The following is a 20,360-nucleotide window of genomic DNA, read 5'->3' as shown; positions in this document are numbered from 1 at the left end:
ACACACACACACACACAAAACCCAGACTCCCTAAATGTGGTGTTAATTAAGATGACTGGGCAGTCTATGGGGTCTCTGGTAGTGGATCAGTATTTATCCCTAGTATATGAATGGACTTTGGGGGGCCTCACAGAAGGGGAAATGAACAACATCTCCTGACATCTTGGGGGTGGGTGGGGGCCAATGGGTGGAGAGGAAGTTAGGAGAAAGAGAAGGGGAGGAAAGGAAAACTTGTGGGACTAGGAAGATTGAGTCAGGGGAGGAATAGATGATAACAAAAAGAGAGAGAGATACCATAATAGAGATAATAGAGGGAGCTATTATAGGTGAGAAAACTGACTCTAGAAAAATGTCCAGAGACCAACCAGGACGACCCCAACTAACAATCTGAGAAACAGCGGAAAGGCTACCTTAAATGTTCTTCCCTGAGAGAGCCCTCATCTAGTAGCTGATGGAAACAGAAGCAGAAACCCACAGCTAAACACTTAGCTGAACTCCTGGAATACAGTTGCAGAGAGGGAGGAGTGATAAACAAAGGGGTCAAGAGCAGACTACAGAAACCCACAGAGACAGCTGACCTGAACAAGGAGGAGCTAATGAGCCCCCAGACTGATAGCTGGAAAACCAGCATTGGACTGACTCAGACATCCTGAATGTGGGTCTCAGTTAGAAGTTCTGGGCAGTGTAAGGAACCTCTGACAGTGGAACTAGGATGTATCCCTGGTGCACGAAAGGACTTTGGGAGCACATTCCCAATGGAGGGATACTCTCTTAGCCTAGAGGTATGAGGGAGGGCCTAGTCCCTACTCCAAATAACTTGACAGATTTTGTTGATCCCTCCTGGAAGGCATAACCCTACTTGTGGTGTGGTGTGGGAGGTGATATGGGGACATGGGATGGAGGAAGGTTGAGGGAACTGGGATAAATATGTAAAACAATAATATATATATATATATATATGTATATATATATATATATATATATATATATATATATGAAAACTCCCCATGAAAGACCTCAGGCCTCATCCTTCCTGGGAATCAGAAAGGAAATGGGATGTGGGTTGATGCTGGGAACAAGGGAATGGAGGGTGCTGGAACTGGCATTGATATATAAATCAAGCTTGTTTTAAATTTAATTTAAAATGTTATACATATAAAAAGAAAAATATAGTACATAATATAAACAGGAAGACAATACAATAAAAGAGATGAAAAAGGGAGAAGCTATAATGTGGTAATAATTTTTAAAAGATTTAAATATTCACTTTTATTTATTTATGGTATGTGTGTTTGTGTGTCTATGTTCATTCATGTGCCCTGGACATGCATGCCAAGGCATTCAGGAATAGGTCAGAAGATAAACTTTCCATAAACTGGTTCTCTCTTTTTATCTGTTTTCACTTTTTCTCTGAGGCAGGGTCTCTATAATGATTTCTTTTACTTCACTACATAGCTTCTGGCTATGTCTCCTACTTCTCCTTGCTGTCTTGTAGTAAGAGAGTAATTTGGGTAGGAATCCAGATAAGAACACGCTTCCTCATACAGCTATCCTATTGGGGTTCTCGGTTTTTGGGTTCAGGTTTGCAAAGGAAATGCTTTTACTCATGAGCCATCTTGTCAGACTGTGTCTACAATTTTAGTAATTCCAATGACACATGAATTCATGCAGTTATGGCTAGCATTGTGAATAAAGTATGTGTAAGTAAAGCATCCAAGACTGTTCTACATGAAGATTCCAAGTCTCTGAAATATTTTTTATGTGCTATACTCTGTTGTCTATTGTTTATCATAAGGTATCTCCAAGAACAGAATTCACTCTAACCCACATAATGGCACATACTTACAATGATGGTATTAACATTTCCAAACAAGTTTTAAATATTAACTTTCTCTACAGTAGCACTATGCAAAATATAATCAAATGTGTTCTTGATGATAAATGTTTAACTATTCACCATAAACATTCTCCATACCCTTCTGTGTAAATGTATGTGACTTATGCAGGTATATGTAATTTTAGGTGTGTCCATATGTATTTGTAGGGGTGCAGACACATAGAAGCTATAAGTTGACATCAAGTATCTGAATTTATCTCTATCTTATTACTGTCCACAAAGGTCCCTGTTTAAGATTAGCCACCATCACAGTCAAACTTTCCTCTTCTGCCTTGCCACATGTATACAAATACAAACATACACCACACACACACACTCACACACACACACACACACAGAGAGAGAGAGAGAAATGTAATTAAAAACATTTAGATAACAAGTCAAAATACTCTCATTGTACAAAGAAGTGAATTAATTCTTCTTTATAACATGACCTAGAATCATTTCTTTGGCCAGTGAAGTAGCTAATAAAGAATGGCTTAATAGCTGCAATGGATAATATTCATGCTTGAATAACAATATTTATAATAATAAATTTCTTCTTAAATCACAAAATACTTTCCATCCAAATTTGATCAAACCCATGCTCTTCTCCACAAATTTGATTCAAATTTTCCTAATACATGATTTCATTAAAAATAAATACATACCTGTGCAAGATAGTGCCCTATACACCAAAGGAAGTATGACTAATCTCAATTTAAATTTATGACCCCAAAGCAGATGTGTATACAAACTTTGTTACACATTGGAAACAGCACGCTGTTAGATTAAAACAATTAAAAAAATGTAGAATGATGTACCATTTAAAGTTGGTACAAAACAAGAGAAGCAAGGACTAAGTAATGGAAATAAACATTTCACTTGGAGCCATCTTTTTATGTTCTAAACATAACATGGAATGAATGAGCACTTAATACTGGTGCCAAGACTGAATACTATTTCTGTATAGTTTACCTTAGGAGTGTGGAAGCATTCTATGATACAAAGTTGTTAATGTGGCCAATAAAACCAACATAGGATGTGAATCAATATAGCTGTTAGCATCCGCATGTTAACACCTAAACATGATTTTGTTTAAATGGATTCAAATATCTTTAATTAAACCATGTGAATTAATCAAATAATTATTCACATTAAGCAGTGGTTCAAATTCATGGTTTAAATGATTGAAAACCATTTGTAAAATAATGTAGTTATTTTTGTTTATTGCACTCAATGAATTTTAATAAAGCACTGCTCTTTTTTCACTAAAACAAAACCAGAAGGCTCCAAGCCTTAAACAAAGTCCTATTGTGGCACACCATGCCGCTATTGTGAAATATAGATCAGATCAACTTATTATTTCAGACTATTGCTAAGAAATGCCAAAAAATAAGAGTAGGGAACACATAACACTTATGTAAACAAGTTATACTCCAGACAACGGAAAGTCCAATATACAGAACGTTTGTCTCAAGTACATCACTGTATTTAAAGGGAGAAAGCAAACCATGGGATTTAATTGTACAAACACTTAACTCTTTTAATTTTAGAAATAGTTATAAACATAATAAAATAGATTGCTATAGTCATTGATTAGAACAAAAGCTCCAGATGGAATTTCCCTATCATGTGTTTTGCAGCCAGATGTTGATAAATAGGTCTCAAATCTGGCTGTGATTGGTGTATCATAGAAAACACTGCACAAATAAATGAAAGTAACTAACAAGAATAAGAAGTCTTGAGAACTGAGAATGAAAAGCCATAAATAATGGCTAAGCATGGCTAATCATGTGACTATTCTGTCAAGCAGAGGAGTTGCCTTTGTCATCTACCCTACTTACAAACTTGGCACATGACTCATCTAGTTACATGGCTAACTATCACTGTATTTGTTCTCACAAGGTTTTCAGCATCTTGAGTGTGGAAATGATCGCATACCTCTCTTTATAATCTGTTAAATTAAAACCAATCTAAGGGAGCAGTAGAATTTGTTTGTCTTCCACACAGAACTTGATCTAGAGGAAAGGCATTTCCAAATTGTCATGGTGACTAAACAGCCTTCATAAAATATACAGTTATACTCCTTATAACTAATTTCAACTCCCAGACACCTCAAAAACAGGGGAGCAAAAATATAACATAAAATTTGCATAAGACAGAAATTAATAAGTTTATGTCTGTGATTCTAGTTGTCAATCTGGTTATTACAGTCCTCTCTATGGTAGAAACAAGGATAGAAACCTCAAGTTGCCATGGGGTGATGACTAATAATTGTCAACTTGTCAGGGTCTAAATTCACATAGGAGACATACCTTTGGGCAATCCTTACCAGTGGTTAGATTTGCTTAACTGAGGTAAGAATATCTATTCTGAATTTGCTATGTGCTTATCCATGGGCTGGGAACCACAAAAAAGTTGTAAAAGGGAATTTGCTTTCTTAAGCATAGATGCTACCATGCTATTCATGTCAAAATAGCCTACACTTTCAGTGAGCCAAAATCAATTTTTCCTTATTTAAATACTTAAGGTATTTTGTATCAGCAAATAGAAAAGTATATAATACATATTGATAGAAAAACTTGGACAATACAGAAAGCATGTTCTCTTCATATATCTTTTGTTCCATGTATGTGTGTGTTTATGTGTGTCTATGAGTCTGTATGTGTATCTACATCTATGTTTATATGTACCTCTGTATGTCTCTGCGCGTGTATCAGTGTACCTGTGTGTGTGCATCTGTAACTGACTATGTGTGTATGTGTGTGTATCTGTGTCTATGTCTATGTGTTTGTGTGTGTGTGTGCCTGTGTTTCAATGTATATGTTATATCTGTCTGTGTGTGTCTTTGTGTGTCTCTGTGTGTGTCTACATTATCTGTGTGTAATTCTGTGTCTATGTGTGTCCATGTATATGTCTGTGTTTGTCTGTGTCTGAATGCACGTCTTTGTATTCATATTTGTGTCCATATTTCTGTGTGTGTCTGTGTCTATGTGTCTGTGTTTATGTATATGTGTGTATCACATGCTTTTGTGTAAAGATAACTGGTTCAAATATAGTTTGTTAGTTCAAATAGATTCTCTAAACTCTAATACTGTTGGAAAATTCTAGTAATTTTCCTTTATGCTTATCAATCTGTTTCACAGACAAAGATGGGTTAAGAGAAAAAACTGCATGTTTGTCCTTAAAACCTGCTGTGTATTTATTCAGAGTATTACTAAATTATTTTCAACCTGGCATATTCTATGTTTCTATGTTCACATACAAATTTCTCCTCAATTGTTCACAGTAAACATAGAAAACAAAGTCTACTCCTTTTTCCGGGAGATTCATGACCTCATTAAAACTATTTTTCAGTTTATTTCAGTTGTGCATACTCATGATTAACCACACTAATGAAGATAAGTAATAGCACAGGGAACTTAACATGGAGAAATGCAAAGCAATTTATTTTTGCATCTGTGTACTTTATTTCATTTTGTAAGCAGAGTTACAATCATCAAAATGGTTTTATTTAAACACACAACACCATTATAGCTCTCCAGGCCACAGCTCTTCACCTGCCAGATCTAACTCGTCCTTTCTGTCTATATATAGCAGAAAAGGAAGGATACATTCTTGGAGTCTAGGCCACCAGCTGGGACCTTCCTTTTCACCTATAGCATATTTGTCAAAGAAAATAGATCTAACTGCCCAAGGTGGGCACTCCGCATACGTGCTTTAGCAGCTGCTGAGCTCCTTATTCGTGAGTCAAAAAAAAAAAAAAAAAAAAAAAAAAAAACCTAACCTTTGTGTCGCCTGTCACTGTCTTTTCCCACCATAACCTGTCCCATCTCTTAACTTATAAAGGCTTACAAAGTCTACCGCCTTCTAGAGTTCTTTCCCTCCAGGTGGCACTAATAGAAGATGCCACACTCACCTTCCAATCCTGTCCACCCCTCAATATCTCAAATCTCTTACCTCAACCTAATTCTAACTATTCCCCATCTCATTCCTGCATTAAAACCCTAGAGGAACTACTGCCCCATCCTACACACATACAGGAGGGCATGGTACCTCAGGACATCTATACCTGTTATACAGATGGCAGCTCCTTTTTACATAAGGGGACCTGTAAAGTAGGCTATGGCATAGTGTCAGATACTGAGGTGGTAGAGGCATAGGCACTACCTGCCCATACTACTAACCAGCAGGCTGAATTAATAGCCCACACCCGGGCCTTTCAAATAGCACAGGGACAAACCCTAAATGTTTACACAGACTTGAAATATGCCTTTCACATCCTCTGTCTCATGCTGCTATCTGGAAAGAGCGGAGGCTGCTTACTACAAAAGGAGGATCCATAACTAACTCAGGTTATATTATGGCCATGTTAAAGGCCTCCCACCTCCCCAAAGCTATAGGGATTATTCACTGCTGGTCTCTTCAGGCTGACAACTCCATTATCTCTAAGGGAAACAATCTGGCTGATGAAGCAGCTAAAGCTATAGCCCTCAGAAAGCCCACAATCACCATACCCACCACAGGGAGTCCTGACACTACAACCCATATCCTCACAGTCACTTCCTAATACTCGACAATTTCTGTCCTATTTACACCAACTCTTTCATCCTAACAGCAAGGCTCTTTCTTATTTTGTCAAGGCTCACCTCCAGCCCACTCCTGAGGACTTGGAGTTCTTAAAAACTATCATTGCCTCTTGTAAAACCTGTCAGACATCAGATCCTAACTCCAGGTATCGTAGCTTCCCTTTTCCTACCCACCAGGCCAGGGGCTCCCTCCCAGGGACTGATTGGCAACTTGACTTTACCCAACATGCCTACAGTCAGATGGGTCAAATATCTCCTGGTATTAGTTGATACCTTCTCAGGGTGGGTGGAAGCTTTTCCAACTACTAACAAAAAGGCTCAGACACTGTCTGACACCCTTCTCAGGGAAATCATTCCACAGTTTGGAATCCTAGCTTCTCTTCAGCCAGACAATGGCCCTGAGTTTACCTCTCAGATTTCACAAATCTTATCTAAAGGTCTAAACATCCCTTGGCATTTCCATATCCCCTAATACCCCCAGTCCTCAGGGAAGATAGAGCATACTAACTGTTCCCTAAAAAATGTTCTTGTCAAAATGTCACAGGAACTTCACCTTGACTGGGTAAAGCTCTTGCCTCTGGCTCTATTCAGGCTTAGGACCCTCCCCAAATGACCCCTTCTCATCTCCCACTTTGAACTTGTGTATGGGAGGCCAGTTCTAACACCTGGTCTCTCACCTGAACTGTCACCTCAACCTGACCACCTGCTTACACCCTTACTTCATCATCTCCGCTCCCTACTATGGAACTTTACTGACCACTCTCTGCCTCGACCTTGCACCAACTTCTGTACATCCCCAATTAACATTGGGAACCAGGTCCTTCTCTCCCCCCCCCTCCCCAGACAAGAACCTTTCACCCCTCTCCCCTAAATAGCAGGGCCCCTTCAAGGTAATTCTTATCACCCCCAACAGCTGCCAAGCTTGAGGGCCTTTCCCACTGGATTCATTTATCTCACCTCAAACCCTTTACTTCTTCATCTAAAACTAATCCCTCATATACAGCAACTACAGCAAGACACTGTTCCCTTAAGCTTTGGACAACACAGAGATTAACTACACTCTCTCCTATTCTAGAAGATTAAGGATTCATTCCTATAATTTCACTCAGCTGGATTGGAAATTTCATGCTTTTCTTCCTGTATTCAGGCTGATCTAAAATTTCTAATCTAACCAATAGCTGTTCTTACAGGAATGACAGCCAAAAGTCATGGACCTAGAGACACAACTCATCAAACACTTGTAACTCCTAAGTAAAGGTAACATTTCTAACATGAATATGTTGCTAATGTATCTATTATTTAGGTTTCACAAACCCGAAGGATTCTTTAGGTTCCAGGGAGCTGGAATGGATTCATCTAAACAGGTCAGATTCACTCCAAATAAATCAACTTTTTCCTGGCCTCAGGACTTCCTTCCCTTGTCCCGGGACCCCCTTGGGAGCCCCTCCCGCACCTCACACTTCTCCCATTAAGTACTAAGACCTAAGAGAAAAAAAACCTAACATTGTCCTCTGTTCTGCTAACATCTCGCCAGGTCTCAAAGAGATGCCAGAGATCCATACTGTCAGGACTTCTAAAAATAACCAACTACCAGGACTTGGCAGCACCCCAGCCTTCTTGGATCCTCCAAAGACAATCTACACCCCCAAGTCAGCAGGAAGCAGTCTCTAGAACTCAACATCTTTATTCCCTAACCTGCCACTCCCAACCCCCACTTTTTTTAATAACAATAAGAGGTGGGAAAGTTAGGAACTAGCAGCCAGCTGACCCTTTCCCCAATGATGGGCAGGATACTCATGGCAGTGTCATTGCTGAAGCTTTACCTGGCTGCCAAAGGACTCAGTTACCCATGCGCAAGCACCCCCCCCCCTTTTTAAGCAAGCACCCCACCACCCCCCCTCTCTCCTGCTTTGGGTTGGCCACTAGCTACCCCCTCTTTCTCTCCCTTCTCTCAATAAACTCCACGTGGGCACTGAGTCTCCTGTTTGTGTTTCTTAGGCATTAGCTGCAGTGAAAGTACAACAGTTATGGTTATTGTTTTCCTTAGTTAGGATTAAAGATAAGTTACTTAGACTTTAGACACACAAAGATAGGATAGATGATAGAATACTTTCTTAAATCTTGTTAAATGTTAATGAATTAAATAGTGTTAACTGTGATTCTTATTTGATAACTGTTATGTGATATATTTTGCTATGTTAAGGTTAAAACTCTTCTTTTTATTTAGACAGAAAAGAGGAGATGATGGGAGATTCCATTATGTATATGTGTTTCTCATACTAGTTAATAAATAAAGCACTGTTGACCAATAGGAAAGGGAGAGAGGAGAGACTAGGAGACAAGGAGTAAGGAGGAGTTAAGATGGAGAGTCTGGAGAGAACAGAACCGCCGTTCCTCCACTCTCGGTAAGACCACGTGGAAATACATAGAAATGGGTTAATACTTAAGACAGAGCTAGCCGATAAGAAATTAGTAACTGGCCAACAGCATTATATCAAATACAGAGTTTCTGTGTGTTAACTGGGGCTGGTGCAGTGGCAGGACAAGATCGGCAGCGGGAGGAAAAACTTTACTCCGTACATTAGCTTTTAAATATGATGTCGCAAGCAAAAAATAATGTTATCTAAAAAATTAGAAATGCATTAGAAATTAGTATATCTTAATCCTGTCTTATTCAGATCTTATGGGAGATTGAAACAGTCTGTTCCTCCTAGGGTGGTTCACAATGTCCCACATGCCTCTCAATGTAATATAGTTCTGAAATGGCTACAATTTCTATGTATATTTAAGTATTAATAATATATATACTGTCTATCTTAAATTAAGCATTACCAATAAAAATACTGTTGACCTATATTATAGCAAGTAGTGATATTCTTTTATTTAGTACAGTAACAATAAATATACACAGACGTTTTGCTGTTAAGGAGGGGTAGGTTGCTCACTATAAACTACATGCATGCACAGAAACAAAACTTACACTGAACCATAAAACTGCATAATCTGAAATGTATGTGCAAAGGAAATTCGACTCTTGTATTAATAGGATATAGTAGTTAGGGTCCTGGCACCAGAAGACAGACCTCCCAAACTCCAATCCTTGCTTTTCCTCCTCGGAGGATGATCACATGAGAAAGAACTTGACTTCCTCAATTATTCAATAGCCTCTGTAGCTCTCAAGAGCTATTTAATGGTTAAATAAACTCATAAGTATAAAATATAATAATTATATTAGTTTTTATAAATTTTAGTTAATACTTCATCACAAATTTAGCTTTAATAAATATATTATATATGATACATATTTAATAAAGTAATATAATATTGCTCATTTTATGGTTCAGTGTAAGTTTTGTTTCTGTGCATGCATGTAGTTTGTAGTGAACAACCTACCCCTCCTTAAGATTAAATCATTCTTGTATTATATTTGCTTTTAGGAACCTTTCCTATGATAATCAGTTCCATACAAGCAAAGAGAAGTCATAATTCAACATACTCTCCATACATAGAGGGGTCACCAAAGCGTCTTTATTATACCAACATTTACAAAATGACAAGTTTGAGTGTTTACAGATAATTTCCAGTTGTCAAGTTTTATGATCTCATCATAAAAAAATTCATTTTCTGAGAAAAAACATAAATGCATTTCATTCTGCTTGACATAATGTTTTCATGACCTTTTATGGGCACACTGGCATAACTTAATTGGTAAACTAAAAGAAAAAAAATTAGTTAAATCCTTGCATCAGAATCAATAAATAACAACAGGGGTAATAGGGTGATATAATGTGAATGTAGATAGTGTATGATAAATAATACAGTGTTCTTAATAAGGAACTAATATTGAATAATGTCTCATGTGACAATTTGCTTCCCATGGCAGGTTGAGACTGCCATTGATGATTCACAGCCAGAACTACAGATTATTTAAACTAATTTACAAATATGTCTAGATGTAAGTTGTTGCTTTCATTACTAAAACCCCCCTAAGGATGCACGCATTAAAGGATTGCTTCTAAATGGAATGCACTAGGAGAAGGCCAGGGAACTCTGAACTCTTTCTTCCTTAGCTTCTTTGCTTGTGACATAAATGGTTTGCTCCACAATGGTCCCTTCTCCATGTATCCACAGATAACGGGCAGATCTCTTTTGTAACAGAACCTCCAGAAATGTGCCCTAAACCAGCTTTCATTTTCTGTATAATATTTCACTCCCTCATAGAACACTGACTGAGTCTTAAGAATACTACTTCAGTACAGTATCTGTGCTGAGAAGGGCATTTTGTATAATTATTGTATAATTATTATCCTGGTGATATAGACATTCCCATTCTCATGACATATGCTTGCTGTTCAGTGCGGCATTCCTTCCTCAGGTGAGCCAGCCAGGACCCAAGCTAAGATGTTGAGCTGGAGAATTTTAGTGCTTAATGTTTCACATGTAATCACCAAGGGTTTCCCATTCAAATGAACCATTTTAGTCAATTAAAGTGGAGACAGTAATAATATATATCTTTTTTAATTTAATTTATTATTTTACATGTCGATCCCAGTTCCCTCTCCTTCCCACCCTCCCTCTCTCCCTTCCTTTTACCCTCTCTGCCCCCTCACATACACCCTGACCAACCTCCCCTCCCATCCCCCCACCCCAATCCCACATGTAGGGCATATATCTTTTGGAAATGTCACAACTGTATCTACTGCCAGATGGATACCCCTGTAAAGCACGTGAAGTTCTTTGTACCACCACCAACAACAACAACAAAAATAGACATGATAAACAAAGTTAACAATCTCAAATCAGCAATGTAAACCATGGTTCTAATAAGTAACATTCTCACAAAATCATGTACCTAATTATCTCCTTTCTAACTTTATTATACTGAGATAAACAGAATAGAGTTTCCACTCATGCATGTTTATGTGTTTAGCATTTTAAATTCTAACCAAGCAATAAATAACATTTCAACAGTATAGCAGGTATGAACTTTTAAATGTCTTCTTGTTTTCCTTTTTTTAAATTTTATTTATTTGTTTATTTATTTATTTATTTTTATTGTTGTTGTTGTTCAAGACAGGGTTTCTCTGTATTGCTTTGGAGCCTGTCCTGGAACTAGTTCTGTAGACCAGGCTGGCCTCGAACTCACAGAGATCTACCTTTCTCTGCCTCCTGAGTGCTGAAATTAAAGGTGTGCACCACCAACACCTGCTTAAATGTGTTTTACTTATTTTAATAAGGTTCTTACCTTGATCAAATGGTTTTCCTGGGCTCCAGGTACGGAAATAATCATCCTAAGAGAGGAAAATACCATGACTTAAGTGTACATGATCAATGAAAATACATGGATTCACATAAAATATAAAATAATATATATAAAACAGAGAAATAGCATACAAACCTCTACTTCCTGCAATGGCAAGCAGCAAATTAAAAAAAAAAAAAAAAAAAAAGAAAGAAAAGAAAGAAAGGGAACAGAGAAAAAGAACAGTTATCAAAAAGGGACACAACTGTATGCAAATTAAAGAAAAGATTCTCAGTACATGTGCTTATTTTCATTGGAAGCCAGGGGTTACCGTAACAATTCAATTATTTTTGTTGCCACTTCTCTTAAATATTATAATGAGCTGCTTTCAATTACAATTCAATGTGCAATATAACATGCAGATAATTACCACTAAGCTAATAAGCTGTAAAGTATCTTACTAGATTCCAATTATAGGACCTCATTTCCCACTAGTACAATAGTAAATGGATCCATTAATATAACAGGGAAAACATCAACTGATTCTGCAATAGTCCATTGAGTATAAATAGACTTTATGCAAATCATGTACATGTTAATTGAATAACCAAGGAGTTCATCAAAATGCAATTGGGATATTGAAAAAAAAATGCACACCTAATTAAATCCTAGTTAATGTTTAAATATTGAATGTGGAAAAAATATATATTTTATCTATTTAGGAATTTTAACTGAATGATGTAAAATTGAAGCAATGCACATCAAAAAATTAAAAGACACATCCAAATGGATCCTGTATTGTGTTTTACTTTAAAGCCTTATAAAATACTTCATATGTAGTGTCTTCAATTGTGGAAAAAAATGATTTTGGAGCTAAAATTAATACAGTGTTTTCATAGTGATAACATGGTATGAGAAAGAAAACACACCGTGAAGATTTGCAATAGTTCTGGGATGTACTCAATTAGATGAAAATCTATAAAACTTGAAGAGTACAAGAGTACATTGTTATTTTTTTAACCTCCTGTCCCAGGTCCTCTTCCTCTTCCCATGTTTATATGTTCATGTCTTTTTTTTTTTTTTTTTTGTGACCCAGGTTTTAACCGGAACTTTTTTTTTGTTACCCTGGGTTTGGAGTAAGACTGTTCCAGCAGTGTTTCAGTCACAACTGGAAACAGTGCCAACCTCTTGCACAGAATATACAATTAGTTAATATTTCAGTTTGGATAGGTAGGGTTTTGCTGACCCACAACATGACTGTTGACAGCAGCCATTTGCAGAACCACTGGACATCTGTTTTGGAAGTTCTTACGTGATTGTGTTGGCTGTGTCATGGCCACATGGCAGCCCTTCTTAGTGCTTCTGCCTGTCTTCTGTCTCTTCATCCTATCCTCATCTTTGTCCTTGTTTTTTGAGCCTTAGTGCTAGTAATAAGAATATCCTGTTGAGGGATGAGCCCTACTCGATTATTACTTATTCTCTGTAGTTTTTTTTACAGCAGCATGTCTCCAGATTCCCTCCATGGTAAAATGAAGTTTTTCTGATTATGAGAGATCACTTGTTTATGGGTATAAAGAAGTATTTAGAAATTTTCCTTTTAATTATGGAAACAATCACAGTTATCTACTCATTATAAAATGTAAATTTCATTCCCAAAGTTTGTATTTTCTGATTATAACTGCTAACCACTATCTTCTGTGATCCTACCCACAAAGTTCAAATGAAAGGACAGAAAATACTTAGAGCCATATATGTCAGCCTTGTTTTGAGAGCAAATGAGGTTACAATAAAGGGACAAATGATGGCAGTCCGTACTAATAGGTTCTGTTCTAAATTATGTAGAATTAGATTAAGGGAGAATAATGCCCTAGGATAATTCAATCAATATTGATTGTTTAAATTCTTTGAAAAAAAAATCTCCTTTTAAAAACAATTACTCCAAGATAGAATTCTTGGAAAACAAAGCTTTCAAATTACATTACTTCACTATGTATCTAAACTACCAGGGCCACACAGATGGCTCAGTGGTTAAAAGTATGTGTTGACGCCAAATTGGACAAGAGATTGGGTCCAGCATCCAAGCTGGTATCCTTCAACCACCCTCAATCAAGTTCCAGAGCAAATGATTACTCTGGCAACTACTATCACATGTGTAAACCCCACAAAGATGCATGCACATGAGCATAACTGAAAATAAAACAAAATCATTTTTAATCTTCTAAATTCAATCTGAAGACCATAACATGCCGATTTAATGCCTCATAAGTTTAAAATGGCATAACCATGCTAAAAGATATTTATTGTCATTCATTCAAAACATGAAGAGGAGTAGTACAGCTGTGTGTTCAAGTCTCCCATAAAGCCTACCAGACACTAAACATGGACACTTGCATAAGTCTGTGAAAGTTAAACTACTGGTCTGGCAGGGGATTCTCCTTGGAAAAGTGATGATCTAGAACTCTGATCCCCAGGAGCAGAATTGGAAAAATAATACACAGCAATTTGAGAAGGCTTTGTATGTGTGTCTCTGTGTATGTGTACAATAAAACCAAGAAAGCCACCAGCAGAATATCAGACATGGACATGTTAGATCACTGATACTCCTTGGGAAAGGCTACCTCCCCTTTGTTAATTCCCTTGAACATCTCATGACAGTTAAAAAAAAAAAAAGCAAAACAAAAAAAAACACACATTCAGTTTTCCCTAAATCTTAAAAGCAACGGTGGAACCTCTTAATGTTAAAAGTCTGTTTTCAAAGAGAATATAGTGGTAAGATTTAAGCTTAGTCAAATGTAGTTTACAGCTCTGCAGACTACAATGACCAGTTTGATAAATTTGGGCTGGTAACTATATAAAACCTGCCATTAGAACTCTCTGGGAGATGTCAAATGCAACATTCACTCTGCATATGACAGCAAAGGAGTTCTTAATGGGCTACTTTTACATATATTTTCTACATTCTCACATCAGTGGAATTTACAATTTTTATTATTTACTTCTTTATTTTTATTTACAATGGTTTTGCTTTGTTAAACATTGGGAGTTTTACCAAGATAAACAGTAAAACACATTGTTTCTTTTTTCAACAGAAGTGTTCACTCAACCACAATTTCTTTTCTTTCCAAGGACTTTGTGTTGATATTGCCTTTTCCATGTCTTCAATTTAGGTTCAAAAGGAACTCACCAGAGATTTAGTAAAGACCTAGAAAAGTGCTTCCAAACAGATACACTTGGGTCTAGGAAAATACAACCAAATCTGAGTTATTTAAAAACAAACTGATTCTTGTCATTTCCTATAGCTAATATGAGACCTTTGTCAATTTCTTATGCTTAGGAAAATAATTGTTAGCTGTACATGAAAGAGACTGCACATGAAAATGTGTTATGTATGGCATTATTCAGAATGTCTTTTGTCTTGTATTGCAATGCCTGTATTTCTCTCTGTTTTGTGGAATACAAAACATTGGTAGTCATACAATTTAAATCCAGATAATTCTTTTTTGTATTGAGAACAATTGGCTGGTCTGTGCTCGTAGGCTATTTGCAGCACCCTGGACCACTGTGAGAAAAATCTGAGGTCATTCTCCCTCAGTTTAACAGACAGAAATATCACCAGATATTGGAAAATATCTTCTGGGGGAAATATCATTCAATTCAAGAACACTGATGTAGAATTACTGGGATAATGTACAGGATACTGAAGCAAAATATCTTACAGTAGAGAAGTATTTTCAGTGACAAATTTTCTTAATAAATATTTCATAATATTGGGAGCTTTTACAAGGTTATGTTTTAGAAAGCCTATTGAGCTCAATATATAATTTGGTGTGAATTTCTCATTTAGGCTTGCTTCCATCTATCTGTGCTTTCATACTTTTTATAACCTTTTGCTATAATAAATATGGTAATTCATGTCTGAAAACTTTTCTGTTCTCTTATAAACAGACTTGCATAAGTTTTGAAAGTTAGGCATAAACACCATTCATAATAATGAAAAGGGCTTGCCTTTATAACTGGTTATAATATGGCATTATGAAGGTTAAGTGGGTAACAAGGAAGTTTATATTTTAGCATCATCTGTTTCTTTCATTTGTGTTAACACTGCTACATTTATATTGAAAATGCAATCCCACTAAAAATCTCAATAAAATTTTTAACAGAGACAGAAAAACATATTAAATACTTATGGAACCACAAAACACCCACAAGAGCCAACAACTCCAAGAAAAAAAAAATTGAATGAAGCTTGACTACAGGACAACTCAAATAAAAAATAGCAATAACATTTTCCTGATATATACCAATTGAATAAAATGGATGACCCAGATAAATGCATGGGCTTATAACTTTAGCCACCTGACTTTTGACAAATAGGACAAAAATAAACACTTGAGAAAAAGTAGGGTTCTCAAGAAATGATACAATTAAAATTGCATATCTATGTATAAGAACCTCAACATGAAAATAAAACTTTGCTTATGGCTAACTAAGCTGGACAAGTCCCCTTTCCAATAAAGATCTGGAATTCAATGGTTGCAAACAGCATCCTCCTTGGTAGTGTGTGCAGCCTGAGTTCTATATGGGTTGCCCTAAGTGACCTTGGAGACAATATTTTGGCATAAATAAAATATTATAGAAATTATGTGATTGAACTTGGGTGTTGGACATGACAGGATGTCCTCATAGACACTAATCACAGCCTCTAAAGTGCCTTTTGTTTGGCTGAGGAAAATGTGATGCATCAAGCAAATCCTAACATCATTTTCCCCCTAAGTATTTGATGCAGAATAATGACATAAGTCTTAGAATGTGAATAACCTGTCTTGAAAATTAACCTCAGTGCAAATACTGTGAAATCGCATAATTACCAGTCAAGAAAAGATGTCAAATCTACTTTATCCACTATACTATTAAACTTGTTGATTTATCCACTAATTACTTTATCTTCCTGAATTCTTTATCCATCCCATGACCCAAAGCAGTTTAGTTGTCTAATTTTCCAACCTTATGTGACTGATATCTATTTGGTCTTGTCGCCATTATTACAGTCCAACTCCTATCATCCAGGAAGAAGAATAATTGGTGGTGGTTTCAAATGCCACCAAGTAGGAAATAACCATATAAACAACGTGGGAGAGAAAGTGCTTCTGGCCTCCTCTTTGGGAAAAATGACACAGGCAGAGATACCACACAAAAAACTACTATTTATTCATAACAGTACTTCAATAAACAAAATGCAGTTATCTTTGAACTTGCTATAAAAATTACAAATTGTATTTTAATATTCTGAACCAAAGAAAATTAAAGTAACCTATTATATATATGTTGCCAAATTGTTCATCCTTGAGTGACATCTGATAAAATGGGACACAATATCTACAAATCTGTTTTTATTATTTGTGATTATAGTCTCCCAAAGCCTCTGATTCACAAATTTACATTTTACTCTTACATCTAGTAATCCTTTGATTTAGTTTTTTATCTAAGAAAAATTATGACACATTCACCAATTATGATAGCCCAAAAACATAAAAGTGGGAACACACTGTTTTAAAATGTGCTGTTATTTAATTGCCACACACCCCCACCTTGGATGCTAATATGGGAAGATTGGCTTTCTTAATAACTAAGTATATGAATTTCTCCAAACAGGAAATGTCTCTCCATAGAAATCTTAACTAATTTGGTCCCAGGAATGATGTAAGTATAGAAAAAAATTGTTTGGAGGGAAAAGTATTATTCGTGTGATACAAATTGTGTGTATCAGGCTCCCAGGTGGCACATTTATTAAATAAGTCGCTACCATTTTTTCCAGATAGAATCCTAGAATCCTGAAAGAATTCATTTATAACTCTTCAGTGAGCATTTTATTTTTTAAGAATGTTTTATACTCCTTGACTCACCATAGATTAAATACATAAATAAAATAAATTGTGAGTAAAAGGCTATACTGGTGGGTTAGCTTCTCAACTGTGTTTGGAAATATTTGTAAATCGAGGTAAAAGATCCTCAAATTATATAGGGACTGTATATAGATTTACCATACATTAACATATAGAATTCATGATTCAATTACATCAAAACAAAAAGGCACCAAAATATAGGTAGACTCTATTCTTGCTTTATTTATATTGCAATCCTCCATGCCAGAATTCCTGTATAGCTGGATTTTAGTTTCAGTTTTTCCACATGTGGTTCAGGTTAGAAATGAAACTATAGCCAGTTAAACAGTTCTATCACTTACAAAGTTGGTTGGACAAGGGTCACATACACTCTTTTAAGGTCTAGTAATCTACTTTGGGACTTATCATAAGTTCTGACACCTTGAAATGCACTGTGCTTAATTTTTGCTGTTTTTGTAAAAGTAATATGTACTCCATGATTCCACATTGTACTGTCACTGTAGAATAGATGTATGAAGGTCAGGAGATAATTTTTAACAGAAAGTCCCTCTATTTGCTCATTTAAGTGTCCAACATACTGTATAGATTTTTCATATGGCTCAAACTCTTAGATAGTGGAATGGGAAGAAGCCTTGGCTCCTAAAAGCACTTGTTGCTATTGCAGAGAGTCTTGGTTTGTTTCCCAACACTCACATAGAGACATCTGTTACTTCTGTCCTAGGGAATTATTGCTCTGTTGTGGATTGGGTGGATATTAGGCATTTGTGAGGTGTACTTACACACATACAGGCAAAACAGGGATGTTCATAAAATATAGAAAATCATTAAAAATTAGATATCAATTCAAAACATGATAGTACTTCCAACCTGACATGTTTAGGAATATAACTCTTGCAATTCTGACAATACTCAATTATTGCATTACAAGGGTTAATGAAGCAATTATTAAGAAAACAAAAAATGAGACCCTACAATTGAATGAACATGAAAGTATATCATAGGAACACTTATGGAACACACTAAAGGCAGTCCTAAAAGGAATGTTTATAGACCTAAAATTTCGGCTTTTAAGAAAATTGTTTAATAATATGACCCTCCAAAACTAGGGTCAAAATTGATGACAACTGCACAACATGGACAAAAATTCAATCATGGACTCTTCTCCCTGATATTCACAAGATGAAAAAAAATCAATAAATTATTGCAAACCAAAATGAAGATCACAAGTAAATACCACTCATTAAGATCAAGTAGGCTGCATAGGCCAGAGAAGAGGTAGTCTTATTGCAAATCTCCTCTTTCAGCACTTCCCCAATTCCAATCCTCCAGTCTCATCTCCATGTCTGCATCATATTATCTGCTGCTGCTGTTTGCTCTTTCTCCCTGCAACCCTATCCAGTAGATAACATAGATCTTTGTCTTTAAACTATCTTTCCCCAAGTCATTGCTTTATTCCAGATCGCAAACCAGGAACCATTTTCTGGAAAACAATAAGGCACTCCATCTATGGAAGTAGATAGGCTAACTGTGGATCTTCATCTCTCTCTACATTTCTCCAATTCTAATCCATCATTCTCATGCCCATACCTGTAGTAGGCATTCTGCTCTGGCCTCTGCTGACTCTGTGCCCACTTTTCCAGGAGACTAAGCAGAACCTGGTGGTATATTCTGCTTTCCTCCATCCTCTGAACCCCTTTGCATCTGCTCCTAGCCTATCCTTATTCCTTCTCAATGCACAGAAAACTATTTTATATGAAACCATTGGCCTACCTTATCAAGATCCCAGAAGACTTTCCCACTAGGGAACACACATAAACTACAGGTGAGTTTATATAGACAATTTCCTTCAATATTTCATATGTTTCCTATATTTAGAACAGGTTGCTGCTCCCATTCATTTCTTTAAAGTCCCTCCATATCTCTCCCTCCCCATCTTGCTGAACAGTTTAGTTTCAATTGGCACAAACTAGAGCTGTCTGAGAGGAGGTACATTCAATAAGGAAAATTCCTTGATAAATATCAGGTTGTAAGGAAGCCTGTAAGACAGTTTTTTTTAAAATTAGCAATCAATAGAGAAAGACCCAGACTATTGTGGGTGGTGCCATCCCTGGTCTGGTGATCCTGAGTGGTATAAGAAGGCAGTCTATACAGGATATGAGGAGTAAGCCAATAAGTAGCATCCACCATGGCCTCTGCATCGGCTCTTATCTCTAGGTTCTTGCACTGTTTATATCCTGTTCTGACTTCCTTTGATGATGAGCAATGATATGGAAGATTTAGCCCAAGAAACCCTTCTCTCAATAAGTGGGTCTTTGGTCATTGTGTTTATCACAGCAATAGAAATGTTAATTAAGAGATCCTCTCACTAGTGTTCCCCTTTCCCTATTTTCCTTTCTTATTTGTCACTCTATTTGCTTTACTTTACTTTATAGGATGATGTCCAGTTGCATTTTATGTTTCAGCAAACATCATAAATTCATTTTGTTATGGGTGAGTAAAACATTATTGAATATAGATGCCACATTTTATTAATTAATTTAATTAATTAATTAATTTAATACAGATCTAAGCTGATTCTAGAACTCAACTGCTATGAATAGTGCTAGAATAATAATGCATGCACAATCACCTCTGTGGAACATTGTCTTGGAGTCTTTCAGATGTATCTCCAGAGGGTACAGCTAGATGATAAGGCAGCACAGTATCTGTAGAGTGATTGGAGCAACTTACATTCCCACCAATAGTAT

The 20,360-nt window shown here is 36.4% G+C and overlaps 1 protein-coding gene and 1 non-coding gene across 2 annotated transcripts in view; one reads left to right on the top strand and one right to left on the bottom strand.

Moving 5' to 3' along the window:
* The window catches only part of Spock3 (SPARC (osteonectin), cwcv and kazal like domains proteoglycan 3), a 382,391-nt gene that overhangs the window by 218,933 nt on the left and 143,098 nt on the right, over positions 1–20,360 (bottom strand). Inside the window, exon 3 of the mRNA XM_051182485.1 lies at positions 11,715–11,759. Within this exon, the coding sequence (XP_051038442.1) occupies positions 11,715–11,759 (45 nt within the window). The remainder of the gene's footprint in view (positions 1–11,714; positions 11,760–20,360) is intronic.
* LOC127220840 (small nucleolar RNA SNORA70) lies at positions 16,187–16,321 on the top strand. The gene has a single exon (XR_007834403.1). It is a non-coding gene; the product is annotated as a small nucleolar RNA SNORA70 (small nucleolar RNA).

Source organism: Phodopus roborovskii, unplaced genomic scaffold (assembly GCF_943737965.1).
Source record: "Phodopus roborovskii unplaced genomic scaffold, PHOROB, whole genome shotgun sequence".
Classification (NCBI taxonomy): domain Eukaryota; kingdom Metazoa; phylum Chordata; class Mammalia; order Rodentia; family Cricetidae; genus Phodopus; species Phodopus roborovskii.
The sequence above is the reverse complement of the archived record's forward strand: the minus strand, read 5'-3'. Positions and strand labels throughout refer to the sequence as shown.